The sequence below is a fragment of the Halichondria panicea genome, chromosome 16 (assembly GCF_963675165.1).
Source record: "Halichondria panicea chromosome 16, odHalPani1.1, whole genome shotgun sequence".
NCBI lineage: Eukaryota > Metazoa > Porifera > Demospongiae > Suberitida > Halichondriidae > Halichondria > Halichondria panicea.
In genome coordinates, this window is record NC_087392.1 from 5,800,504 (window position 1) to 5,828,375 (window position 27,872).

A 27,872-nucleotide genomic window follows, 5' to 3' on the forward strand; every position below is an offset into this window, starting at 1 on the left:
TAAACATGTTAAACACATGACTAAAAGAGAGTGGGCGTGACGACACTTGCACAAGACAGACTCTGTGCACAAGATGGCTGTCTGTGTGCGCGTGTTGGTGGTGTTGTGTGTGTTCCTGTCTCCCTGCGTGAGTACCTCATGGCCAGTACCATACAGGAGGTATCAGAGCCGATCTTTGTCGAACTCTTACTGCAAGGCACAATATGCATTCTGCCCCACTGGCTTCAAAGCTGGCTACATCCCCACCATGGCTGACAATGACACTATTCAAGTGTTTGTGCTCAAAGCTCCAGTCTGGGAGTTCAAGTTTGGAGACCTCCTCTCTAACTTTGTGAGTCAGAGTTAATTGTGTTAGGGAAGAATGTAAGTGTGTGCTTTGTCAGGATCAGGCCTAGCTAGCTGTTTTCTGCTAACTTTGACATAAGGCCACTCCAAGTGATACTCTGGTTTCTGGTCCACCGCCCCGCATCATATTTTATTCTTGGATTTCTATCTACTACGCATGCGCAGAATGGTCCATGTGGCACAAAATAGTGTGATAATGATATTCATTTGCAAAATAATGAGTTCATAAGGTGAAATTGATAACGAGAAAAGCCGCCCGCCCACATGCAATTAGAAAAACTTCAGGACCAGAACCAGAGTGTCACTTGGAGTGTCACTTGGAGTGGCCTAAATATAAAATAATGGTGTTATAATTTTAGTAGCTGTTTTACATGTATATACGCAGCACCTCATAACTACAATGAATCATGTGTTGTACACACACACACACACACACGTGCAGAAGATCATGCATGATGCGATTGGCTTCCGTAGCAAGAGTACAGGATTGAACTATACGACAGAGTGGTACGAATTGTTCCAGTTGTTTAACTGCACGTTCCCCCATACGGTGTCTGACCATCCAGACCCACTGTGGTGTAATCAAGGTGCTGCTTGCTTATATCCAGGGATAGACGACAACCATTGGAGACAAAATGGAACACTAGAGGAAGTGGCTTTGTTGAGTGGGACACAGTTTAACCAATTGGCAAAGTATATTCTCCAGGACAATACCACTGGACTGTTCTATGAGACATGGAGAGTTTCTGACACGAATGGATCGCTATGGTTTCATCCGTTTGATTGTGCTAGTTACGTTGTTCGTGTATTTCAGGAGATGAGTCGACTTGGAGCCAACTATCTTCCCGGGAAATCAGGAGCAAACTATACCTATATCACCCTTTATTCTGATGCACCTCGTTACCTTGGTAACGATACGACTATATTTGGAGCCCAGGGCAACCAAACACTAGCGGCAGAAATAATGACATTTTACAGTTATTTCCAAGCCCACCAACCGACTCCCAAATTTGTCGAGAGTCTTCTGGAAATATTTGATTTCCTCTACTTGAAGGATGAGTTTTACTTGTACTATAACGCTGGATATTGGCACCTTCCAATGAAGAAACCTCACGTCAAACTGAGCTACGAATATGAGCCATTCAAAGCACCTAACTGACTTTTGATAGAACTACATAATCATTTTTTGGCTGCATAATTACAGCTGTATATGGTTTGTGCTAGTACACTTAATGTCACGACATTGTACTATTTATCCTAGGGTTATAGTCTGAGATATTAGACTTTAATATTACTAGGTTATGCGCGCTGTATCTTGATTGACAGCGTTTGAAATATTCCAAATTTTTATGTAAATATTTATTGTCAACAAAACAAAACGTACACTTATAATGAGTTAATGTGCTAGTGTTGAGTGGGATGGAAGTCCCACAGCTTGATGCTGCTGCTCTGGTGTGCACTGATGACATGCACCTCATCCCACACTAGCGATGACAGTTTCCCGTTCCCTCCAGTCAGAGTGCGAATACAACGCCCACTGCACACACACACAAGACCAGAATTAAATATAACACATGAAATTATTATAGTCAACCTAGCTACACATGTACAGTGGGACCACACTATAGGCTCCGTACACTACACATGTACAGTGAGACCACACTATAGGCTCCGTACACACATGTACAGTGGGACCACACTATAGGCTCCTACAGTGGGACCACACTATGGGCTCCGTACACTACGCATGTACAGTGGGACCACACTATAGGCTCCGTACACTACGCATGTACAGTGGGACCACACTATAGGCTCCATACACACATGTACAGTGGGACCACACTATAGGCTCCATACACTACGCATGTACAGTGGGACCACACTATAGGCTCCGTACACTACGCATGTACAGTGGGACCACACTATAGGCTCCTACACTAGTCTACACACTGTAGTGATTCTTTAATCAATGGTTGGGGACTCTAGCTGCCATAATGAATCATCAACTGATTTTCTGATAGCTTAGAAATGGTGTTATCAAAGTTAATTCATATTTAAAGTATTTGTCGGCCATACCATCATGGTCCAAGGCTGAAAATGAAATGTTGGGTTTTAATAATTAATGAAAGGTCTCTTTCTAAGCTCAGAAATTCTTTAACCTCCCATCTGTATGGCTAGATATATTGCACACCTCTTAATGTCCCAGTACTTGATGACCCCGTCTTGACCTCCGCTCAGGATAGTGCCGACTTTTGGACCACTAACCCTCAACTGTACACACTCCACTCGTTCACAGTGACCTTTGAACTCCCCCAGCCGCTCTAATGTTGCACCAGTCCACAGAGTGACAACAGACCCACACCCAGACACTAGATAGCCCTGCATTAGAATGTATACCCAGAGCTAACGTTCGATTGTTCACAACTTGTGTTAGGAACGTCTAAGTTCAAAGCTAAAAGATGCATTTAGCAGTTGTTTGGTAGTGCTACAATTAATATGGTGTGCTGTGTGTGTGTGTGTGTGTGATTACCTTGTCCCAGTGTAGACTCAGTACAGGGGCACTGCCTGTGTGGGCGGTCACCCTCACACACTCTCCACTCTTCACACACCACTGCCGAATACTCTGCATATACATAACATAAGCCACTTAATTAATATTTAACACATTTGGATTTGTTAGGCTCAATCAAAGAATGTTGTTTACAGTTAGGCTGGCTGAATGAACACTGTTTATGGAGGTCACAATCAACAGCTAGGTAGTATAGCCACAGACATTGTGATGATGACCTTATCTCCTGATGCAGTGAATGCTGTGTGTCCATTGCTGTCCAGCTCCACTCCAAACACACCACCACCGTGTCCCAACAGTCTCTTGGATAGTACACATCCTCGAATATCCCACAACACAGCCTGCATGAGGGGGACAATACTGATCAATACAGCCTGCATGAGGGGGACAATACTGATCAGTACAGCCTGCATGAGGGGGACAATACTGATCAATAATCAGGTCATGTGGGTAGTGGGTTGTGGTACATTGTTGCCAACACATCAATTACTGAACAATTGTAGAATAATTATTGAACATGAGAACATGTGTACAGTGATTGATGAGAAATGAGTGACACATTAAACTAACACTAGCTATTATTATAGAGTACACGGGTTCATTAGTCCAATGTCAGTCGCCCTTTGTACACGGTCATGAGAGGCTCTTCATCATCTTCCCCCATTCCTCCAATCAGAGCTAGTTCAGACCCTGGCAGTCGCACCACTGCACAAGAGAAGCACTTGACTGGGATATCGTCCATACGAAGCCACTCATGGCTCAGAGGAGAGTAAGCGTGTAGAGCTCCAGACTTGTGCTCCAAGCTCTCATCACTGCCACCCACTGCTACTAGACAGCCTCCAATAGTTGTGGCAGTGGCAGCATAGCGTGGTGCATCAGGGACCCTCTGCCATAGGTTGGGAGTTGGGCTATCCAAAGCTGAAGCTCCACTACTAGCAAAGCCGCGACTATGTGTAAGAGCTTCCTCCACAAGGCGTTGTAAGGGAACACCAAACACACGCTTAGTGGGATGATCAAAATCAGTGTCTGTGAATCCTCCCAGTAGATAGCAATGGTTGTGTATAGTGGCATAAGACATGCCGGTGACAGCCAGAGGGAGGGGCTCTGCTCTATACCACTGACTACTCTCACTGGAATACACTTCTACAGAGCGGACACAGATATCATGCTTGTCGTCCAGGACCACCCCACCACAAGCAATGAGAGTGGAGGAATAGGTGATGAGAGTAGGCAGTAGTCTAGGAGTGGGCATGCCAGGCAGAGAGGTGTCATAATCTCCTGTAGAGTCATCGAATGTGTGGACATCTCCAGTCAGAGAGTAGGGCACTTTACCATCAGCTTCTCCTGTAGTGGGAGTAGATATTGTCAATATAGTGGCAGGATAGTACACTGGTCAATATAGTGGCGGGATAGTACACTGGTCAATATAGTGGCAGGATAGTACACTGGTCAATATAGTGGCGGGATAGTACACTGGTCAATATAGTGGCAGGATAGTACACTGGTCAATATAGTGGCGGGATGGACACTAGTCAATATAGTGGCGGGATAGTACACTGGTCAATATAGTGGCGGGATAGTACACTGGTCAATATAGTGGCGGGATAGTACACTGGTCAATATAGTGGCGGGATAGTACACTGGTCAATATAGTGGCGGGATGGACACTAGTACAGTACAGTAGCTACTCACCTGTACTCTCATAGGCTCCTCCTACCAGTGTGAGCTGATCCATGAAGTTGGACATACCAAAGCCAACCACAGGACAATTATCGACAGACTTCCATTGGTCGGTGGCTAGATGATAGGAGAACATCTTACAGCGCTCCCCTTCACTCATAGTGGTGGTCCCACTGCCAAAGTAGACCACACCTCCTACACGCACCGCTTGAGCAAAGATCATGGCTTGAGGCAATCCAGATAATTGCTTCCAATGGAACTTAGCCTGTGGGCTTAAAAGGTGAGCCTGTGTGTGTGTGTGTGTGTGTGTGTGTGTGTGTGTGTGTGTGTGTGTGTGTGTGTTGTGTGTGTGTGAAAGTCTATTTAAGAAACCTCTTATGAGCAACATGATAATGGTTTCAGAGACAACAGGTGATATAAACAAACACATCACTTCCCCAAGCACATCATGGACAGTACACCTCAACTAATGCATTATTAGAGAAAACATATGCCAACACTAGCTACAGTGCACACAGTGGGACCACACTATAGGCTCTGTACACTAGCTACAGTGTACACAGTGGGACCACACTATAGGCTCTGTACACTAGCTACAGTGTACACAGTGGGACCACACTATAGGCTCTGTACACTAATCTACAAGCATGAGGTCAATTAGTCTAGCATTTCTGCTTTTGCTTTTAGAACTTTTAAGTACAGTACACATATCCCTAATGTACAGAGGATTTCAGGTTGGCTGGAAGTTAAAAGTTGATGTGCAGTCAACCCTGGCCACCAATTACAAAAGAAACATATGGTGTATGGTCATGGTTGAGTGCACTTTCAAGTTCTAACTTCTGCCAACCAACCTGAAATCCTCTGTATAGACACAGGACGCAGGACACAGTACATCCTGCCACTTACCTCATGTTTGCTGGCAATGTACTCCTGCAGGTGTTTGAGTTGGTTTCCCAGGCCACTCAGTGAGGACTCCTTGACTGCAATGGTGGCCTTGTATGAGGAGAGGCTTGATTCTAGTGCTCCCATTTCTTGCTGAATAGACACAATCTCTTGATCCTTGGCCATCAGTTTAGCAGCCATTTCTTGGTCTCGTGCACTAATCACATTCGCTTGTTTCTTAATGGACGTACGGAGGCCACGATTCTCCACTTGAAGCTCTTCTATCTGTAGCTTGAGGTGCTCTATTTCAATGCTATTGGACAATGTGATAATGCTGTCCTTGCGTTCAACAGATCTCGGTTTGTCTGAACTGGATTTCCTCGACTGATTCACTTTCATAGCACGGTTCAATAGTTCAACTCGACGCTCGAATGAAGGACTAGGGAACTGTAGCATTAGCTCTGTAACCATGGTTACAATCTGTGCACTGGTTGGTCGTAACTCAGGGACCTTACTGAGACAATGCAATGCAAGGCTGGCCAGAGGGTGCTCTGTATTCACTCCGTCCAATGGGTGGTCAGCATTGGGGTCACATGATAGGCTCTCAGGATACTTGCCACTCAAAATGTGTACAACGAGAGCACCAAATGCAAAGCAATCGATCTTGGTGGATAGTTTAGCAGAGTCTAGCAATAGCTCGGGTGCAAGGTGCGCTAGTGCTCCCACTCTTTTCCTCTCAGCTGGTGATAACTGGAGTACAAAAGGGATGGCAATATCAGACAGTTTAGCCGTCATATCCCCAGTGAGTAGTACATTATTAGCACACAACTCTCCGTGTGATATGTTGGGGTCCAGAGAGTGGAGGTAGGCCAGGGCCAGGGACACATCCCTCAGTAGGGAGTAATGTATCTCATCAGGGAGCCGATTGTAGACCTTGAGAACCTGGTCCAGGGTTATTGGTAGTAGCTCAGTGACTAATGCCACACTGGCTGGTGTCTTATAGGAGAGACCTAGGAATAGGACTATGTGTGGATGCCTCAGAGTGAATATCTTGGAACAATAATCTGCATAGCGTTGGATCACATCATGAGAGGCTGTAGCATTCAATAAACTCTTATCAATCTGCTTGACAGTGCAAGGTAGGCCAGCCAGGCTCCCAGTGCAGGCCTTGGAATAGTAGAAACATCCATGCGTTGTATCCTCGCAAGAGAAGTCCACTCCTTCAATCTTGTACACAGTCAAAGGACACTCCATAACTAGCTACTAGTGCAGTGTAGCTAGCTATTCACACCAATCTCTATAAGATCACTAGTACTAATTGCATTAAATGCAGGAAATGACTTGAGCATAGTGGGTTGAGCTAATGCTGTGGTAGATAATGGGATATACAATACATGTACTTACAATGAAGTGCAGCCAACCGTGAACACCTCATTCACACACCACTGGTTTAATATTATTGGCTGCACTTCAACTCCATAAAAGTAGCAACCTGAGAAATCCTCTCTTATACCAAAAAGGGAAAGTTGGGTCATCACCCGGTTCGAAGTTTCACAGAAACCGGGTGACGCCCCAACTTGATTATTTACTTGAGAGTATGATGCATTCAAAAGTTAGGGAAATTACTTTAAAGAAATGAAGAAAAGTCCCCCAAGAGGGAATCGAACCCATGCCTTATCTATCATACAATAATAATGATCTACGAAGCCACCACCCTAACCACTAAGCCACTCCCAGAGGTTTAGGGTTTTAGGCTAATTATCTAAATATTATTGTGGTTTTGCTGTTAGGCAATTCTCTGTTGCAAGTGCACTAATAAAGTATTGCCACATTCCTGCCATCATAATTATTATAGTGTGTCCTGCATGTACCGTTTTATCATGAGCTCCTGATATAAGTAACTCTCCTCTTTGCTTGAGTGCCCACACTGACCCACTGTGACCATGCAATGACCTGCACACACACACACACACCACTCAGTGATTATAGTGTGGAGCACAACTAGCCCACCTCTCACACACACCAGTCCTAGTGTTCCATATCTGAACAGGAATTGAAACTGATCAATAAACTATCAAAATACACAATCATGGTTTGTACACACACACAAGGAGAGGGGGGCTCCTATAATCAATACCTTGATGGTGTGATCACCAGAACCACTGATAACAAAACTCTTGCCATAGAAGCATACACTCCAGACAGACCTCTGTGTAGGGAAACACATTATAGTAGGCTAGCTATACAATGTATTGGTTTAACTCACGGAATGACCCATCCATTTACTAATACACTCTCCAGTGGACACCTTCCACAACCTGTGTACAGGAGGAGAGCTAGGAACAATGAATAGTCTACTGTACCTTACACTCTTGTCAGTACCTCCTGCTACTAGATAATCGTCCCTCAGTTGAACACACAACATTCTGTGGACATGTGTTGTAGACTATAGACTACTTATTATGATTATGAGGTCTTACTTGCTTGAGTGCTCTAGAGCTCTGCTAGTACACACTCCACGTGCCCAGTTCTTGCGCAGACGAAGATCATTCAAATAGAGATCCTTCCAAGAGATGCAGTTGGTTAGTGGGAGACCTGCACACACTATGAGCACTGCAGACCAGAGGAATAGACTCACCCATTGACCTCTGGCACACTTTGACCTTCCATACACACTCAGTGCTGCACACTAGCCTCCAAGCATTAGACACCTACACACACACACACACACACACACACACACACACACATGTATAGAGCTCATAAAAATGAGAGACTAACGTACAAGGCAGCAGCTCCGAAGAATATCCTTGGCTGGTACATAGGTCATCACCTTGATAACCAGTTCCTCGGGGAGGTGGGCCACAAAGTCTCTGAACTGTCGAGACTGCAAAGACAATTATTGTAATCTCACACAGTATTAATAGTACCATTAGGAGGGTTGCTAGTGTGTAGAGCTCTTGACTGTCCAGACTAGACACCACTAACTGCAGCACTTCTTGTGCCTGCCAGTCTGCAAGCGAGAATATTAGCATACACATACGCCCACGCATTGGGTACCTTGTGGAAGCTCTCTAAACCAGGTTACAAAGTGTAGCACTTGTGAAGGTAAGGTCTCCTGCTATAGTGTGTGTGTATGTGGATAAAACGTTGGTCTTCCATATACAGGAGCTCACCATGTCAGAGGGGATTGTTCTGTAAAGGAGGCACAATAGTTTCACAGAGGACAGATGTTTTGATAAGTACCTTCTTAAACAGAGTGGGGGGTCAAAGTCCATATGACGCCTGGCTGGTGTTTGGACTCGTGATGTGTTGTGTGTGATGAGTTGTGTGGGTGTGTGTGGAGAGGAGAGTGGGCGAGATAATCTGTGTGGTGTATTACTGTTACAATGCATGGACATACTGTATGTACCTTGTGCATGGCCTTGGTGGCGGGTTTAACTGCAACTAGATAATAACAGGTTCGTTATCATGAATGGTACACTGACTGTGGTGGTACCTGTGGTGTTGTATTGATGGCAGTACTGGTGGCCCTATACAACATCTTGTTCTGTGCATGTTGTTCATTATTATGTGCTATAGGGTAGAGGCACACACACACACACACACCTGAGGAATGGTTGATCTAGCCAGTCTAGAGCTGACCTCCCTACTAGCTGGAGTGGAGAGAGGGGATCTGTGTAACATGCTCAGTAGGTCCCTGTGTCCTACACCCTCCAGTGCCTGCAGTAGGGACATGCACTAGTATAGTACTGCATAGGTACAAACAGTGCATGGTGCATGTGTAGGTAGAGTCTATTGTGTTGAGTTTGACCTTCATAAAGTTGTCATAACTTTGTCATACTTTCAAAGTTTCATATACCATTCGAATCCTTGTTAAAAAGCGCTTCTATCTACATGCTGTAGAGCTGGTAAGCTCCAACCAGCTAAAAGTTAGCATTTTCCATGTAGAAGTCCCAGGCATACTTGTCCACCACATAAAATAATGAAGCCATAATCGACCACATAACTTCCGTGGTTGATCTCAACGCAAATAGACTTTAGTACTAACTGTTGTGAAGAGGTACAAACACTTACTGTCCAGAGATATGACAAATGATGTAGTGAGCAACGAATCACCAGCGCTTGCAATAAAGCACACACCTGTAATGAAAAGTACAACAATAGACCATTTGTACAGGGCATATACATTAAATAGCCTAGAGCTATTCTAGACTGGAAACCACTCCCTTCGCTTCTGGGCTCTGGGGACTGGCAAGTTTCCGTGTTGAGAGTTGTCCTGTTGGAATGCAATTAGAACAAACCACAAAATGCGTAATTCGTGGGTGATATTAGTTCAGCCTCGATAACAGACCGCCAGTGAATGTACTTATACTCGAGGCCTGTAATATTTTGTGCAGTAATAGTTAGCGTGTGGGCGGTGGCACATGAGTATTAGTGACGTATACATTCTTGTGGCAGCGTGACATTCCTCACGCACTGGGACAACTCTCAACACGGCAACTTGCCAGTCCCTTTCTCCCGAGAGAAGGGGAGTGGTTTCCAGTCTAGAGCTATTCATGGCTCTGCATAGTGTTCCTCACGTACAGGCTGAGTGTGTGTGGAGCCCAACCATACAGAGAGGTGGTCCTTGGCTTGCTCATAGCTCAGACTAGTGGCCCTGGTCCGGTATCTCCTGTAACTAGCACACTCAAACACCTCCATTGCTTGTCTTCTTGCTTCTTAGCAGCCACGCCCCCCTTGGTTGCTAGCTCAAAAAAGGCGGCTATTATTTATGAGTCTGCTCTAGTAATAGCCTCGATTACATGTACACTAGAAGATAGAGGGCGTGGCTTTTTAGAAAAGACTGAAGTGTAGTATGTGCACATTGTGTAGTACAGCTTACAGTGCTAGTGATGGCTGCTGCAGTAGGGACTGGGCGGTGTGCCTATGTTGTGGAGAGGAGAGGTCGCTATTGTCGAATGGTTCCCGCCACTGGTAGCCTTTATTGTGGGGAACATCTGATACACGACACAGCAGGGCAGCAAGTGAGTCTAGGAAACTAGCTTGGCTACATGTAAATGTACACACACTTCTCTCTGCAGGCAAGGGTTAGGGTTCGCTGTCCTCTGGACCCCTCACACACTATCTATGAAGACCAACTCTCGAAACATGTTCGGAGATGTAATGCTGCCAAGAAACCACGTCCAACCTGTTACAGAGACGGTGTGAATTGTGTGCAAGGTATTGTAGACCCCGTCAGTGTGTCATTGTCTGACTGTGTGGAAGCTAGACTAACAGAGCTTTGTGAGCGCGTCAATACCATCTACCAGGCAGAGTAAGTGCCACACCCCACTTCCCTGTATCCCCTATTACCCCCTCCTGATCCCTGCATACATGTAGGTGTGTTGGAGAAAATATTATTACAGAGCAAGTGCTAACTCATTCTTCAATGGAAGTTGACCTCCGTGACCTCTCTAACAGTCCGGTAGCGCGCAAACACCTGACGCAGCAATCCTCGATTGTTGGCCATTTGGATCGACTCTCTCTTCTTGCTTCCAAGGACACAGCATATATTGAGTTTGGAGCAGGTCGGGGAAAACTGTCAGAGAAGATAATAGCAGCTCTTGCAAATCCTAGCAATGTTCATCTGGTGTTGGTGGATAGGTCTAGTTGTCGACGTAAAGCTGATGGTGCATTGCGCACTCTTTCATTGGAGGGTGCCACGTATCACAGACTCCTCATGGACATACAAGACTTTGATCTAGGAGCATTGGAGGTGTTAAACTCTGTACAGTCAGTGGTAGGAGTGAGCAAGCATTTGTGTGGTGTTGCTACTGACCTTGCATTGCGTTGTCTTGTTCAAGGAAGGACTGCCAAGTTTAGTGGAGCTTTGATTGCTCTTTGTTGTCACCACCGAGCAACCTGGAGTCAGCTAGCAGGACGCGAGTATCTGATACAGCTTGGATTCAGCCCAGAAGACTTTGTATTGTTAAGTCACATGACTAGTTGGGCTGTGTGTGGTGTGCGCTCAGAGCAGGCCGGATATGTGCCTCACAAGAACGAACTAATCGGTATCATGTGTAAGAGAATAGTGGATTACGCTCGATTGAAGTACCTACGAGACAATGGCCTCTCTGCTCAGTTGCTGTATTATGTGACTAGGGACACTTGTCTAGAGAATGTACTTATGCTTGTACAATGATATAATTATATAATTATGCTTGTGTTGTAAACTGTAAATGACTGCTGAAGGTTGCACCCCCGCCCACTAGTAGTAGACTAGCTAGCCTCAATCCCAGGCCGAGTTTTCGCTTTTATAACGGTTATAAAAGCGAAAACTCGGCCTGGGATCGAGGCTAGTACCGGTAGTAAGAGAATAACCCCGCCCACTTAGATGCAAAGGGAAAGTGCTATATGCTACTGGAGTACCACCATACAATGGACCAACCAACCACTCCTGCCACTTGAACAGGAGGAGACCTCCATTGAGTGCTACCTATTCCAGTGGGTAAGTTACTGTGTGTTAATTATAAAATAACTTTGAGCTTTTGTGCATGGCAGGTGGCCCATTATCTTTGTATCTAGGTTAGTACTGATTAGAGCTTTGTACAGTTGGGATCATGCCTCAGGGTGATGTAGAGCCTGTGCTAGGCCCTGCCTTAGGGACTAGCTGTGACCCTGTTGACCTGTTGTATGATTAGCAAGTTGAGCGTCTTAAGCGATCCTTACCTTTGGGAAAACTTGACAGTATAGCCTCTGTTCGATTTCTAGATTCCTTGCTTTTGGGATCCTGCCATCGCGTTGCGGTATCGGTAGCCCTAAAGGCATAGGATTTAGAAATCGGAACAGCTGCCCAGTGGGGGCGCAATGACACTTACTGGTGATTGGACAGGAATGATGCAGGATAGCTACGTTGTCATGACCCGATCGTACCGAGCATGCCACACGTCCTAGCACAGGTTCTATGTTGCTCTGAGACATGATACCTTACTGTTCACTGATCCATTTAGTTACCTTGTTCTGTACTCTCTAGGGGTGTACGGTAATTAGGGTGGGGCGAGTGTATGCTGTGCTTATGCTTGTAGCTGTGTGGTGTATCGGTGACTATTCTATATCCCTCTCTCTCTCTTCATGTGCAACGGAGGAGTACCACCATACAATGGACCAACCAACCACTCCATCATCCTGCCACTTGAACAGGAGGAGACCTCCATTGAGTGCTACCTATTCCAGTGGGTAAGTTACTGTGTGTTAATTATTAAATAGCTTTGAGCTTGTGTGCATGGCAGGTGGCCCATTATCTTTGTATCTAGGTTAGTACTGATTAGAGCTTTGTACAGTTGGGATCATGCCTCAGGGTGATGTAGAGCCTGTGCTAGGCCCTGCCTTAGGGACTAGCTGTGACCCGGTTGACCTGTTGTATGATTAGCAAGTCGAGCGTCTTAAGCGATCCTTACCTTTGGGAAAACTTGACAGTATAGCCTCTGTTTGATTTCATGATCAGCTGTCTGTGAGGTCCACCTATAAATACAAATAATTATTAATGATTATAAACACATAAGTACATTATTATTCCTGTCACCTATATTGTTTTGAGCATGCAAGCTCTTGTCGTCAGTGCGAGTATGGATCATGGTGTCGATTGTACTAGTACTCTCTGATTCTCCACTATCCACTAAACACTTCCTTGAGCACATCCATATCCATGCTGGATAATTATGCAGCGCAGCTCAATCAGAGGTTCAAGGTTGTTGTAAACAAGTAGTCTAGCCACGCCCTCCCCAAGCAATTGTACAACCCCAAACCCTAAGCTAGCTAGCTAGCTATGTCTCTGATGAGTGGACTCTGGAGACTGCCAAGACATGGTATGAATAGCTAGCTATAAGTATGTTCCTTGTACCTGACCTACACATACAAGTACAGGTGTCGTGTATCAGCCTACCTCCTACCGTACATATGTACATACAGGTGTCAATGTGTGGACTCGTGGGATGTTTGTGCAAGTGCAGTCGACTCCAAACCCTAACAGTATGAAGTTTGTTCCTGGTGTGTCTGTGTTAGGTGGTGGTAATACTAGGGACATCCCCACACCAGCCACTGCTAACAGCTCTCCGCTTGCCCAACAATTATTCAGGATCCATGGGGTTAAAGCTATCTTCCTGGGCAGTGACTTTGTCACTATCACCAAGGTATATGTCTAGATCTACATGTTAACATAGCCGTGTGTGTCTACATACCTCACAACCATTCAGGTTAATGATGGAGTTGAGTGGCAAGTCCTTAAGCCTGAAGTGTTTGCTACCATTATGGACTTCTTTGCATCTGGTGTGCCCGTTGTGAGTGAAGAAGATGAGAACCAACTTGAACAACTAGGTACACACAACACGACCCCCCCCCTGTGTGTGTGTGCATAATGACCCCCCTGTGTGTGTGTCATGACCCCCTGTATCTACTAGACGGAGAGGAGGACAATGAGACGGTGGCCATGATCAAAGAGTTGCTCAACACCAGGATTAGACCCACAGTACAGGAAGATGGGGGAGATATTGTATACAAGGGATTCCAAGATGGTGTTGTCAAACTTAAATTACAGGTGATTTTATGTCTACCAGTTGCTACGGTGTTATGTGTGTGTGTGTTATGTGTGTGTGTGTGTATGCAGGGTGCATGTACCAGCTGCCCTAGCTCTGTAGTTACACTCAAGATGGGTGTACAGAACATGCTTCAGTTCTATGTACCAGAAGTGAGGGAAGTGGAACAGGTAATCATAACACACTCTGTGGTGTGGCTGACCATCACTATGCTTGCAGGTATTGGACGAAGAAGACAATCTAAGTGAAGCAGTCTTTGAACAAATGGAACACAAACTGGATACCACTAAACATATAATGTACTTGCTGTTATTTTTATGCACATGACTGTGTGCGTGCATGTGTACTGTGCAGGCCTCCCAGATTGCCCACCTTATTCGTGACTATAAAAAGCAGAGAAAAATTGAACCTGTGGACATTATAATTATGATGGCAGTAGCTGCACAGAGCTGCATGCCTTAATAGTATTTGTGTCATCATGCATGTCACTTGGTTAAACAATTCTAAGGTAATAGGGAACTGCTATGGCTGCCTACATGTACTTCATGCAAAATATAGTTGTCGCGCATGTCATGATAGCTAGAGCACATGTCATTTGCAGCGACAAGACAAAGAGAGAGCAAGACGAGGTGTGCCTGCGGCAGTGCCGGCTGTCTCCTTGTACGTCGGTCATCTTTTGGTGAGTGCTATACTGTACCCTATAGCTAGCAAGGTGGTAGTTGGATATTAATAGTGACAGCCTTGTGTTAAAGTAGCTCTGTGTATACTGTCCTGTTCTCTCATGTCTTACTCACAGATAACTACTCAACGCTGCACATCAATCGCTCTCATAATTTTATTGTCATTTCATCTTTTATGGGGGACGCCCCACTCTTAATTTTTATCACTGAATGGCTGCTGACGTACGAGAGCACTACAAGATACGACAGGAAAGGGTCAGTATAATAATTACGTATTGTCCCATGCATAGTGATGTAGTGTACTATCTGTTACTTCCTCTGGTATTCAGCCCCTTATAACTGAATTTATATGGAGCCCAGCTTTCTGATCGAGGAGGAGATGATCTGTTATTGGCTATTGGCTCTGAGTGATGGAGTGGATCTACCTCTGAGAGACAAAGGGCCAGTTACTGTATCATGTATGAATATTCTGTTGCTTGTACATTTCGTAGCATTATCAGTAATTGACTGTAGAGTAGCATCTTGAGCTCCCCTTTTTTCATCAATCTGCAGGCAGTGTATGTGATTTCTGACAGGAAAGGCTACTCTAAACAGAGGGAGTCGGCCACACAAGGTATAGTCTAATAATTACTGTACGGTACTTAGATGATCTTCTCTATTTGGGGTCAGATGCAAATCACTAGCCAGTTAAAACATTTCTTCTACTCTTGGCTTAAGAAATTGTATTTTATTGTTGTACCAGCATTAGGTAGTTAACTCCACTTATGCATTGACCTCTACTACCGTGTAGCAGGAAAGTTCATTATTTGAGCCCTCGAGAAATGTTGTATAGTTGTTCACATTTCAATGCCAGGAAACCATAGCTTTGCATGGTGCGTGGGAGTGTCTCCATTTATATTACATGAAGTGTGAAGTGTGTTGTAAGTTTGTACAGAGAGGACTCCCATGGTGGCAATGAATGTATGGCAATGATCTGATGATGGCTCCACTGCTCTGATGGACCAATGCAGGAGAAGTTATTCTGTATAATTATTACACTAAATTAATGTATGCCACTGTTTGGATCGGTTTCTGTTCTGCTCAGCTTCTTCCTCCAACTTGCTTACGCAGGCTAAGCTTATTCTTAGTTAGTTCATTCTTAGTTCATTCTATAGTCTAGTATTATTGTGTCGGTTTGGTTGTTTTATGTTTTTCACCTGGTCATACGGAATCACTTCATTAATTTTTATACAGTGCAGACCGCACCTCTATCCACACATTGTACCTGCACATCCTGTATATATGGGGCCACACCCCCACTCACTGTACTGATTTGTGGTCACACCCCCATACATGGTAACCCTCTTGACCACACCCCCAACCCATGCATTGTGTCGTACATGCTGTGTTTTTGTGTACAGTACACACATCATCCGTGTCTTTGTCCCCACACCTAGTCGGAGGGAGCAGCAAGTTCTACTAAGAGCCAGCATCACCAACTAACCAACACACTACAAGACCTACCTACTACCAGCTAGGACAGCACACCACCCGAGACAGACTCTACTATACCATGTAATACGCCTTTGTATTACGATCATGATACAATTTGCTGCCCTCCCTCGCCCATGGATTGAATAATTATGGACACTCGCAGGAGACTGACACACAATAATAGACACCAAAGGATAATAGACACCAAAGGGCCAGTTACTGTATCATGTACGAATATTCTGTTGCTTGTACATTTCGTAACATTATCAGTAATTGACTGTAGAGTAGCTCCCCTTTCTTCATCACTCAATGCAGGCAGTGTATGTGATTTCCTGACAGGAAAGGCTACTCTAAACAGAGGGAGTCGGGCCACACAAGGTATAGTCTAATAATTATTGTACGGTACTTAGATGATCTTCTCTGTTTTGGGTCAGATGCAATTGCCTTCAATCACTAGCCAGTTTAAAACATTTCTTCTACTCTTGGCTTAAGAAATTGTATTTTATTATTGTACCAGCATTAGGTAGTTAACTCCACTTATGCATTGACCTCTACTACTGTGTAGCGGGAAAGTTCATTATTTGAGCCCTCGAGAAATGTTGTATAGTTGTTCTCATTTCAATGCCAGGAAACCATAGCTTTGCATGGTGCGTGGGAGTGTCTTCCATTTTTATTACATGAAGTGTGAAGTGTGTTGTAAGTTTGTACAGACCCATGGTGGCAATGATCTGATGATGGCTCCACTGCTCTGATGGACCAATGCAGGAGAAGTTATTCTGTATAATTATTACACTAAATTAATGTATGCCACTGTTTGGATCGGTTTCTGTTCTGCTCAGCTTCTTCCTCCAACTTGCTTACGCAGGCTAAGCTTATTCTTAGTTCATTCTTAGTTCATTCTATAGTCTAGTATAATTATTGTCGGTTTGGTTGTTTTATGATTTTCACCTGGTCATACGGAATCACTTCATTATTATCAGTGCAGACCACACCTCTATCCACACATTGTACCTGCACATCCTGTATATATGGGGCCACAATATGGGGCCACACCCCCACTCACTGTACTGATATGTGGTCACACCCCCATACATGGTAACCCTCTTGACCACACCCCCACCCATGCATTGTGTCGTACATGCCGTGTTTTTGTGTACTGTACAGTACACACATCATCCGTGTCTTTATCCCCACACCTAGTCGGAGGGAGCAGCAAGTTCTACTAAGAGCCAGCATCACCAACTAACCAACACACTACAAGACCTACCTACTACCAGCTAGGACAGCACACCACCCGGGACAGACTCTACTATACCATGTAATACGCCTTTGTATTACGATCATGATACAATTTGCTGCCCTCCCTCGCCCATGGATTGAATAATTATGGACACTCGCAGGAGACTGACACACAATAATAGACACCAAAGGATAATAGACACCAAAGGGCCAGTTACTGTATCATGTACAAATATTCTGTTGCTTGTACATTTCGTAACATTATCAGTAATTGACTGTAGAGTAGCTCCCCTTTCTTCATCACTCAATGCAGGCAGTGTATGTGATTTCCTGACAGGAAAGGCTACTCTAAACAGAGGGAGTCGGGCCACACAAGGTATAGTCTAATAATTATTGTACGGTACTTAGATGATCTTCTCTGTTTTGGGTCAGATGCAATTGCCTTCAATCACTAGCCAGTTTAAAACATTTCTTCTACTCTTGGCTTAAGAAATTGTATTTTATTATTGTACCAGCATTAGGTAGTTAACTCCACTTATGCATTGACCTCTACTACTGTGTAGCGGGAAAGTTCATTATTTGAGCCCTCGAGAAATGTTGTATAGTTGTTCTCATTTCAATGCCAGGAAACCATAGCTTTGCATGGTGCGTGGGAGTGTCTTCCATTTTTATTACATGAAGTGTTAAGTGTGTTGTAAGTTTGTACAGACCCATGGTGGCAATGATCTGATGATGGCTCCACTGCTTTGATGGACCAATGCAGGAGAAGTTATTCTGTATAATTATTACACTAAATTAATGTATGCCACTGTTTGGATCGGTTTCTGTTCTGCTCAGCTTCTTCCTCCAACTTGCTTACGCAGGCTAAGCTTATTCTTAGTTCATTCTTAGTTCATTCTATAGTCTAGTATTATTGTCGGTTTGGTTGTTTGATGTTTTTCACCTGGTCATACGGAATCACTTCATTATTATCAGTGCAGACCACACCTCTATCCACACATTGTATCTGCACATCCTGTATATAATTATGGGGCCACACCCCCACTCACTGTACTGATATGTGGTCACACCCACATACATGGTAACCCTCTTGACCACACCCCCACCCATGCATTGTATCGTACATGCTGTGTTTTTGTGTACAGTACACATCATCCGTGTCTTTATCCCCACACCTAGTCGGAGGGACAGCAAGTTCTACTAAGAGCCAGCATCACCAACTAACCAACACACTACAAGACCTACCTACTACCAGCTAGGACAGCACACCACCCGGGACAGACTCTACTATACCATGTAATACGCCTTTGTATTACGATCATGATACAATTTGCTGCCCTCCCTCGCCAATGGATTGAATAATTATGGACACTCGCAGGACAACTAAGAGACTGACACACAATAATAGACACCAAAGGGCCAGTTACTGTATCATGTACGAATATTCTGTTGCTTGTACATTTCGTAATGTAATTGACTGTAGAGTAGCATTTTGAGCTCCCCTTTCTTCATCACTCAATCTGCAGGCAGTGTATGTGATTTTCTGACAGGAAAGGCTACTCTAAACAGAGGGAGTCGGCCACACAAGGTATAGTCTAATAATTATTGTACAGTACTAGATGATCTTCTCTGTTTTGGGTCAGATGCAATTGCCTTCAATCACTAGCCAGTTTAAAACATTTCTTCTACTCTTGGCTTAAGAAATTGTATTTTATTATTGTACCAGCATTAGGTAGTTAACTCCACTTATGCATTGACCTCTGCGTGTAGCGGGAAAGTTCGTTATTTGAGCCCTCGAGAAATGTTGTATAGTTGTTCACATTTCAATGCCAGGAAACCATAGCTTTGCATGGTGCGTGGGAGTGTCTTCCATTTATATTACATGAAGTGTGAAGTGTGTTGTAAGTTTATACAGAGAGGACTCCCATGGTGGGAATGATCTGATGATGGCCCCACTGCTCTGATGGACCAATGCAGGAGAAGTTATTCTGTATAATTATTACACTAAATTAATGTATGCCACTGTTTGGATCGGTTTCTGTTCTGCTCAGCTTCTTCCTCCAACTTGCTTACGCAGGCTAAGCTTATTCTTAATTAGTTCATTCTTAGTTCATTCTATAGTCTAGTATTATTGTCGGTTTGGTTGTTTTATGTTTTTCACCTGGTCATACGGAATCACTTCATTAATTTTTATACAGTGCAGACCACACCTCTATCCACACATTGTACCTGCACATCCTGTATATATGGGGCCACACCCCCACTCACTGTTCTGATATGTGGTCACACCCCCATACATGGTAACCCTCTTGACCACACCCCCAACCCATGCATTGTGTCGTACATGCTGTGTTTTTGTGTACAGTACACACATCATCCGTGTCTTTGTCCCCACACCTAGTCGGAGGGAGCAGCAAGTTCTACTAAGAGCCAGCATCACCAACTAACCAACACACTACAAGACCTACCTACTACCAGCTAGGACAGCACACCACCCGGGACAGACTCTACTATGCATGATACAATTTACACAATTTTTATTTCAATTTTTACAATTTATACATGATACAATTTGCTGCCCTCCCTTGCCCATGGATTGAATAATTATGGACACTCGCAGGACAACTAAGAGACTGACACACAATAATACTGTATTTTTGCCATTATTATGATAAAAATAATGTATTAATTTTTGCCATTAATTTTATATAAAATTAATCATTAGGGAATCATGCATGCCTGCATGATAGTAGTCTCATGAATGAGTCGCCCTTTGTCCCACACACACGATAGTAGTCTCATGAATGAGTCGCCCTTTGTCCCAATGAATAGCCCCGCCCACTTACTATGAGTGCTGCGCTTTAAATATGCTTGTAGCTGTGTACGTGTATGGCAGCATGGCTACTCTGTGACTATTCTATCCTTCTCTCTCTCTCTTTATGTGGAGTACCACCATACAATGGACCAACCAACCACTCCATCATCCGGAGGAGACCTCCATTGAGTGCTACCTATTCCAGTGGGTAAGTTACTGTGTGTTAATTATAAAATAACTTTGAGCTTGTGTGCATGGCAGGTGGCCTATTATCTTTGTATCTAGGTTAGTACTGATTAGAGCTTTGGGATCATGCCTCAGGGTGATGTAGAGCCTGTGCTAGGCCCTGCCTTAGGGACTAGCTGTGACCCTGTTGACCTGTTGTATGATCAGCAAGTCGAGCGTCTTGAGCGATCCTTACCTTTGGGAAAACTTGACAGTATAGCCTCTGTTCGATTTCTAGATTCCTTGCTTTTGGGATGCTGCCATCGCGTTGCGGTATCGGTAGCCCTGAAGGCATGGGATTTAGAAATCGGAACAGAGCAATACTGCCCAGTGGGGGCGCAATGACACTTACTGGTGATTGGACAGGAATGATGCAGAATAGCTACGTTGTCATGACCCGATCGTACCGAGCATGCCACATGTCCTGGCACAGGTTCTATGTTGTTCTGAGACATGATACCTAACTGTTCACTGTTTACCTTGTTCTGTACTCTCTAGGGGTGTACAGTAATTAGGTATGCTTGTAGCTGTGTGGTGTATGGGTGACTATTCTATCCCTCTCTCTCTCTCTCTTCATGTGCAACGGAGGGAGTACCACCATAGAATGGACCAACCAACCACTCCTGCCACTTGAACAGGAGGAGACCTCCATTGAGTGCTACCCTATTCCAGTGGGTAAGTTACTGTGTGTTAATTATAAAATAACTTTGAGCTTGTGTGCATAGCAAGTGGCCCATTATCTTTGTATCTAGGTTAGTACTGATTAGAGCTTTGTACAGTTGTGATCATGCCTCAGGGTGATGTAGAGCCTGTGCTAGGCCCTGCCTTAGGGACTAGCTGTGACCCTGTTGACCTGTTGTATGATCAGCAAGTCGAGCGTCTTGAGCGATCCTTACCTTTGGGAAAACTTGACAGTATAGCCTCTGTTCGATTTCTAGATTCCTTGCTTTTGGGATCCTGCCATCGCGTTGCGGTATCGGTAGCCCTGAAGGCATGGGATTTAGAAATCGGAACAGAGCAATACTGCCCAGTGGGGGCGCAATGACACTTACTGGTGATTGGACAGGAATGATGCAGAATAGCTACGTTGTCATGACCCGATCGTACCGAGCATGCCACATGTCCTGGCACAGGTTCTATGTTGTTCTGAGACATGATACCTAACTGTTTACTGTTTACCTTGTTCTGTACTCTCTAGGGGTGTACAGTAATTAGGGTGGTACAACCAAGGCGAGTGTATGCTGTGCTTATGCTTGTAGCTGTGTGGTGTATGGGTGACTATTCTATCCCTCTCTCTCTCTCTTCATGTGCAACGGAGAGAGTACCACCATACAATAGACCAACCAACCACTCCATCATCCTGCCACTTGAACAGGAGGAGACCTCCATTGAGTGCTACCTATTCCAGTGGGTAAGTTACTGTGTGTTAACTGTAATTATAAAATAGCTTTGAGCTTGTGTGCATGTCAGGTGGCCCATTATCTTTGTATCTAGGTTAGTACTGATTAGAGCTTTGTACAGTTGGGATCATGCCTCAGGGTGATGTAGAGCCTGTGCTAGGCCCTGCCTTAGGGACTAGCTGTGACCCTGTTGACCTGTTGTATGATCAGCAAGTCGAGCGTCTTGAGCGATCCTTACCTTTGGGAAAACTTGACAGTATAGCCTCTGTTCGATTTCTAGATTCTTCGGTATCGGTAGCACCCAGTGGGGGCGCAATGACACTTACTGGTGATTGGACAGGAATGATGCAGAATAGCTACATTGTCATGACCCGATCGTACCGAGCATGCCACATGTCCTGGCACAGGTTCTATGTTGTTCTGAGACATGATACCTTACTGTTCACTGTTTCTGTACTCTCTAGGGGTGTACAGTAATTAGGGTGGTACAACCAAAGCGAGTGTATGCTAATTCATTATGAACTTGTGCTGCAATTTCAATGATTTATACAGCAATTTAGTACATTAATCGTTATTAGTCATCTGAATGTGTTGACAGTTATGAACCTTGTAATATGGAATGTAATGTACTACCAGTAAGGTAATGCTGGAGAAACCTTGCCAAGACTCTGTAATATGGAATGTGATGTATTACCAATTAAGGTAATGCTGGAGAAACCTTGCCAAGACTCTGTAATATGGAATGTGATGTATTACCAAGTAAGGTAATGCTGGAGAAACCTTGCCAAGACTCTGTAATATGGAATGTGAGGTATTACCAAGTAAGGTAATGCTGGAGAAACCTTAGTGAGAACGCTTTTAGTTTAACTAGCAACCCAGCAGTCTAGCTCATTATTCAGCCTCTTCTACCTCTGCTCTACCTCAAGTTCTCTTCTACCTTCTCTATACTCTACTCTATACTCTACTGAGGAACCCAGCAGCCTCTATGTCCATCAGACCTAACCCAGTACTGCTCCAAGCTATAAGGTTTGTAGAGCTTTGTGTTAGCTACCTACCAATGTCTAGCTAGCGCTGGCTTTGTGTTAGCTTGTGTGTATGTAAGCCGCCTGCTATGCAGCTTTTTATTTTTCGTCGTGGCCTGAAATCGAGACTGGTAGTAAGCCTCTCCTGGCGCGTGTATTAAGTTCAAAAACAGCTCAACACTTTTTTTTAGGTAAATAAAATTTTTAAGTTAAATCAGTATTTTTTTTCTTACAGACAAGAGCATCAGAATATCAAGAGACATCAAGTATCAAGAAACGCCAAGTATCAAGAAGGAGACTCCAGGCCAAACGTTAGTCCTAAATAGTGTGATTATGTTTTTGCTCGTTCGAGACAATTAAAAAAGAAGGAGATAAAACATATCATGCTGTACATACAATTAAGGTGTGCAATAATTCATTTGCTGGTTTTGCCTGCTATCTAAAAAAATTAGGCAGGGAGAGCCCGTGTTTAAATAGTGTGCAATATTTCATTTGCTGGTTTAGCCAGCTTCTGACGGGGAGCCTTGCACGCCCTAATCTAAAAAAAATAGGCAAAAAGGGAGAGAAACTAGTGTGCAATATTTCATTTGCTGGCTAGCCAGCTTCTGACGGGGAGCCTTGCACGCCCTAATCTAAAAAAAATTAGGCAAAAAGGGAGAGCAAATAGTGTGCAATATTTCATTTGCTGGTTTAGCCAGCTTCTGACGGGGAGCCTTGCACGCCCTAAAATTTGGCAAACAGGGAGAGAAACTAGTGTGCAATATTTCATTTGCTGGCTAGCCAGCTTCTGACGGGGAGCCTTGCACGCCCTAATCTAAAAAAAATTAGGCAAAAAGGGAGAGCAAATAGTGTGCAATATTTCATTTGCTGGTTTAGCCAGCTTCTGACGGGGAGCCTTGCACGCCCTAAAATTAGGCAAACAGGGAGAGAAACTAGTGTGCAATATTTCATTTGCTGGCTAGCCAGCTTCTGACGGGGAGCCTTGCACGCCCTAATCTAAAAAAATTAGGCAAAAAGGGAGAGCAAATAGTGTGCAATATTTCATTTGCTGGTTTAGCCAGCTTCTGACGGGGAGCCTTGCACGCCCTAATCTAAAAAAAATTAGGCAAAAAGGGAGAGCAAATAGTGTGCAATATTTCATTTGCTGGTTTAGCCAGCTTCTGACGGGGAGCCTTGCACGCCCTAAAATTTGGCAAACAGGGAGAGAAACTAGTGTGCAATATTTCATTTGCTGGCTAGCCAGCTTCTGACGGGGAGCCTTGCACGCCCTAATCTAAAAAAAATTAGGCAAAAAGGGAGAGCAAATAGTGTGCAATATTTCATTTGCTGGCTAGCCAGCTTCTGACGGGGAGCCTTGCACGCCCTAATCTAAAAAAAATTAGGCAAAAAGGGAGAGCAAATAGTGTGCAATATTTCATTTGCTGGTTTAGCCAGCTTCTGACGGGGAGCCTTGCACGCCCTAAAATTAGGCAAACAGGGAGAGAAACTAGTGTGCAATATTTCATTTGCTGGCTAGCCAGCTTCTGACGGGGAGCCTTGCACGCCCTAATCTAAAAAAATTAGGCAAAAAGGGAGAGCAAATAGTGTGCAATATTTCATTTGCTGGTTTAGCCAGCTTCTGACGGGGAGCCTTGCACGCCCTAAAATTAGGCAAACAGGGAGAGAAAATAGTATGCAATATTTCATTTGCTGGGTTAGCCAGCTTCTGATGGGAATCCTTACACGCCCTAAATAAAAAAATTAGTGGTTTTGCTTAGTGCATTGTATGTTTTAGTGAAAAAAAAGATATTGCTTAATTTTGCTTAATTAGTGCAGTAAAACATGAAAAGAAAAGAAAAAGTGGTTTTGCTTATAAGCTTAAGTAGTGCTTGATGATGAAGAGAAAAAAGTAGTTTAGCTTTATTAGTGCAGTAAAACATGAAAAGAAAAGAAAAAGTGGTTTTGCTTATAAGCTTAAGTAGTGCTTGATGATGAAGAGAAAAAAGTAGTTTAGTTTTATTAGTGCAGTAAAACATGAAAAGAAAAGAAAAAAGTGGTTTTGCTTATAAGCTTAAGTAGTGCTTGATAATGAAAAGAAAAAAAGTTGTTTAGCTTTATTAGTGCAGTATTTGCTGGTTTAAGGGAAAAAAAAAAGTTGTTTAGCTTATAAGTCTTTTACTGAAAAGTTGTTTTGCAATTAAGAAAACAGGTGCAGAAGGTAGTTTAGCTTATTAAAAGTTTTTATTTTAAGTGAAGTAAAAGTAGTAGCTCAGTGCAGTAGAGAAAGATATGCAATGGAATTTAGAAACCATAAGTACTGAAATATTGCCATCATCTGCTATAAAAGAGAGTGAGCAAAAAGGGAGGAGGGTGGGCGTGGCTGAGGGTGGGAAAGTTGGCTAGAGTGTGCGGTAAAGTACTTGGGCTAGAGTTGTGGTTAAGTACTCTAACAACAGCTAGAGTTGTGGTTAAGTACTCTAACAACAGCTAGAGTTGTGGTTAAGTACTCTAACAACAGCTAGAGTTGTGGTTAAGTACTCTAACAACAGCTAGAGTTGTGGTTAAGTACTCTAACAACAGCTAGAGTTGTGGTTAAGTACTCTAACAACAGCTAGAGTTGTGGTTAAGTACTCTAACAACAGCTAGAGTTGTGGTTAAGTACTCTAACAACAGCTAGAGTTGTGGTTAAGTACTCTAACAACAGCTAGAGTTGTGGTTAAGTACTCTAACAACAGCTAGAGTTGTGGTTAAGTACTCTAACAACAGCTAGAGTTGTGGTTAAGTACTCTAACAACAGCTAGAGTTGTGGTTAAGTACTCTAACAACAGCTAGAGTTGTGGTTAAGTACTCTAACAACAGCTAGAGTTGTGGTTAAGTACTCTAACAACAGCTAGAGTTGTGGTTAAGTACTCTAACAACAGCTAGAGTTGTGGTTAAGTACTCTAACAACAGCTAGAGTTGTGGTTAAGTACTCTAACAACAGCTAGAGTTGTGGTTAAGTACTCTAACAACAGCTAGAGTTGTGGTTAAGTACTCTAACAACAGCTAGAGTTGTGGTTAAGTACTCTAACAACAGCTAGAGTTGTGGTTAAGTACTCTAACAACAGCTAGAGTTGTGGTTAAGTACTCTAACAACAGCTAGAGTTGTGGTTAAGTACTCTAACAACAGCTAGAGTTGTGGTTAAGTACTCTAACAACAGCTAGAGTTGTGGTTAAGTACTCTAACAACAGCTAGAGTTGTGGTTAAGTACTCTAACAACAGCTAGAGTTGTGGTTAAGTACTCTAACAACAGCTAGAGTTGTGGTTAAGTACTCTAACAACAGCTAGAGTTGTGGTTAAGTACTCTAACAACAGCTAGAGTTGTGGTTAAGTACTCTAACAACAGCTAGAGTTGTGGTTAAGTACTCTAACAACAGCTAGAGTTGTGGTTAAGTACTCTAACAACAGCTAGAGTTGTGGTTAAGTACTCTAACAACAGCTAGAGTTGTGGTTAAGTACTCTAACAACAGCTAGAGTTGTGGTTAGGGTTAGGGTTAGGGTTAGGGTTAGGGTTAGGGTTAGGGTTAGGGTTAGGGTTAGGGTTAGGGTTAGGGTTAGGGTTAGGGTTAGGGTTAGGGTTAGGGTTAGGGTTAGGGTTAGGGTTAGGGTTAGGGTTAGGGTTAGGGTTAGGGTTAGGGTTAGGGTTAGGGTTAGGGTTAGGGTTAGGGTTAGGGTTAGGGTTAGGGTTAGGGTTAGGGTTAGGGTTAGGGTTAGGGTTAGGGTTAGGGTTAGGGTTAGGGTTAGGGTTAGGGTTAGGGTTAGGGTTAGGGTTAGGGTTAGGGTTAGGGTTAGGGTTAGGGTTAGGGTTAGGGTTAGGGTTAGGGTTAGGGTTAGGGTTAGGGTTAGGGTTAGGGTTAGGGTTAGGGTTAGGGTTAGGGTTAGGGTTAGGGTTAGGGTTAGGGTTAGGGTTAGGGTTAGGGTTAGGGTTAGGGTTAGGGTTAGGGTTAGGGTTAGGGTTAGGGTTAGGGTTAGGGTTAGGGTTAGGGTTAGGGTTAGGGTTAGGGTTAGGGTTAGGGTTAGGGTTAGGGTTAGGGTTAGGGTTAGGGTTAGGGTTAGGGTTAGGGTTAGGGTTAGGGTTAGGGTTAGGGTTAGGGTTAGGGTTAGGGTTAGGGTTAGGGTTAGGGTTAGGGTTAGGGTTAGGGTTAGGGTTAGGGTTAGGGTTAGGGTTAGGGTTAGGGTTAGGGTTAGGGTTAGGGTTAGGGTTAGGGTTAGGGTTAGGGTTAGGGTTAGGGTTAGGGTTAGGGTTAGGGTTAGGGTTAGGGTTAGGGTTAGGGTTAGGGTTAGGGTTAGGGTTAGGGTTAGGGTTAGGGTTAGGGTTAGGGTTAGGGTTAGGGTTAGGGTTAGGGTTAGGGTTAGGGTTAGGGTTAGGGTTAGGGTTAGGGTTAGGGTTAGGGTTAGGGTTAGGGTTAGGGTTAGGGTTAGGGTTAGGGTTAGGGTTAGGGTTAGGGTTAGGGTTAGGGTTAGGGTTAGGGTTAGGGTTAGGGTTAGGGTTAGGGTTAGGGTTAGGGTTAGGGTTAGGGTTAGGGTTAGGGTTAGGGTTAGGGTTAGGGTTAGGGTTAGGGTTAGGGTTAGGGTTAGGGTTAGGGTTAGGGTTAGGGTTAGGGTTAGGGTTAGGGTTAGGGTTAGGGTTAGGGTTAGGGTTAGGGTTAGGGTTAGGGTTAGGGTTAGGGTTAGGGTTAGGGTTAGGGTTAGGGTTAGGGTTAGGGTTAGGGTTAGGGTTAGGGTTAGGGTTAGGGTTAGGGTTAGGGTTAGGGTTAGGGTTAGGGTTAGGGTTAGGGTTAGGGTTAGGGTTAGGGTTAGGGTTAGGGTTAGGGTTAGGGTTAGGGTTAGGGTTAGGGTTAGGGTTAGGGTTAGGGTTAGGGTTAGGGTTAGGGTTAGGGTTAGGGTTAGGGTTAGGGTTAGGGTTAGGGTTAGGGTTAGGGTTAGGGTTAGGGTTAGGGTTAGGGTTAG

The 27,872-nt window shown here is 44.1% G+C and overlaps 5 protein-coding genes and 1 long non-coding RNA gene across 10 annotated transcripts; 4 read left to right on the forward strand and 2 right to left on the reverse strand.

Annotated features, from left to right (window-relative positions):
* Positions 1 to 16: 16 nt before the first annotated feature.
* Positions 17 to 1,701, forward strand: LOC135350608 (bis(monoacylglycero)phosphate synthase CLN5-like). Its single transcript, XM_064549467.1, has 2 exons — positions 17 to 331; positions 788 to 1,701. Exons 1-2 carry the CDS (start codon positions 74 to 76, stop codon positions 1,502 to 1,504), a joined length of 975 nt encoding a protein of 324 aa, XP_064405537.1. The 5' UTR covers positions 17 to 73; the 3' UTR covers positions 1,505 to 1,701.
* On the reverse strand, positions 1,674 to 10,244 carry LOC135350605 (uncharacterized). Of its 3 annotated transcripts, none has more exons than XM_064549464.1 (21): positions 10,064 to 10,244; positions 9,554 to 9,619; positions 9,086 to 9,199; positions 8,976 to 9,026; positions 8,889 to 8,917; positions 8,723 to 8,842; positions 8,653 to 8,671; positions 8,537 to 8,597; positions 8,407 to 8,489; positions 8,262 to 8,363; positions 8,115 to 8,187; positions 7,957 to 8,071; positions 7,840 to 7,902; positions 7,743 to 7,794; positions 7,614 to 7,685; positions 7,487 to 7,518; positions 7,348 to 7,429; positions 3,133 to 3,255; positions 2,876 to 2,968; positions 2,537 to 2,724; positions 1,674 to 1,882 (listed from the first exon to the last, which is right to left on the reverse strand). In XM_064549464.1, the coding sequence occupies exons 1-21, from the start codon at positions 10,178 to 10,180 to the stop codon at positions 1,750 to 1,752; spliced, it is 1,788 nt and encodes a 595-aa protein (XP_064405534.1). In that variant the 5' UTR covers positions 10,181 to 10,244; the 3' UTR covers positions 1,674 to 1,749. The 3 variants fall into 3 exon arrangements, with proteins under 3 accessions (XP_064405534.1, XP_064405533.1, XP_064405532.1); XM_064549463.1 differs by having other exon boundaries at positions 8,537 to 8,594; positions 8,889 to 8,923; positions 10,064 to 10,243; XM_064549462.1 differs by having other exon boundaries at positions 8,889 to 8,923; positions 10,064 to 10,243.
* Positions 3,405 to 7,339, reverse strand: LOC135350604 (uncharacterized). The gene is made up of 3 exons (XM_064549461.1): positions 5,501 to 7,339; positions 4,607 to 4,880; positions 3,405 to 4,258 (listed from the first exon to the last, which is right to left on the reverse strand). The coding sequence occupies exons 1-3, from the start codon at positions 6,728 to 6,730 to the stop codon at positions 3,516 to 3,518; spliced, it is 2,247 nt and encodes a 748-aa protein (XP_064405531.1). The 5' UTR covers positions 6,731 to 7,339; the 3' UTR covers positions 3,405 to 3,515.
* A 52-nt stretch (positions 10,245 to 10,296) lies between the features above and the next one.
* LOC135350606 (tRNA:m(4)X modification enzyme TRM13 homolog) lies at positions 10,297 to 11,691 on the forward strand. The gene is made up of 3 exons (XM_064549465.1): positions 10,297 to 10,503; positions 10,561 to 10,793; positions 10,859 to 11,691. The coding sequence occupies exons 1-3, from the start codon at positions 10,372 to 10,374 to the stop codon at positions 11,658 to 11,660; spliced, it is 1,167 nt and encodes a 388-aa protein (XP_064405535.1). The 5' UTR covers positions 10,297 to 10,371; the 3' UTR covers positions 11,661 to 11,691.
* A 156-nt stretch (positions 11,692 to 11,847) lies between these two features.
* LOC135350104 (NFU1 iron-sulfur cluster scaffold homolog, mitochondrial-like) lies at positions 11,848 to 14,457 on the forward strand. 3 transcript variants are annotated; one of them, XM_064548818.1, is made up of 6 exons: positions 11,848 to 11,966; positions 13,427 to 13,647; positions 13,711 to 13,831; positions 13,915 to 14,051; positions 14,121 to 14,219; positions 14,269 to 14,457. In XM_064548818.1, the coding sequence occupies exons 2-6, from the start codon at positions 13,450 to 13,452 to the stop codon at positions 14,374 to 14,376; spliced, it is 663 nt and encodes a 220-aa protein (XP_064404888.1). In that variant the 5' UTR covers positions 11,848 to 11,966; positions 13,427 to 13,449; the 3' UTR covers positions 14,377 to 14,457. The 3 variants fall into 3 exon arrangements, with proteins under 3 accessions (XP_064404888.1, XP_064404887.1, XP_064404886.1); XM_064548817.1 differs by lacking the exon at positions 11,848 to 11,966 and adding an exon at positions 12,355 to 12,694; XM_064548816.1 differs by lacking the exon at positions 11,848 to 11,966 and adding an exon at positions 13,166 to 13,323.
* An 8,289-nt stretch (positions 14,458 to 22,746) lies between these two features.
* LOC135350609 (uncharacterized) lies at positions 22,747 to 24,743 on the forward strand. The gene is made up of 2 exons (XR_010399208.1): positions 22,747 to 22,907; positions 23,139 to 24,743. It is a non-coding gene; the product is annotated as an uncharacterized LOC135350609 (long non-coding RNA).
* The last annotated feature ends 3,129 nt before the right edge of the window (positions 24,744 to 27,872 follow it).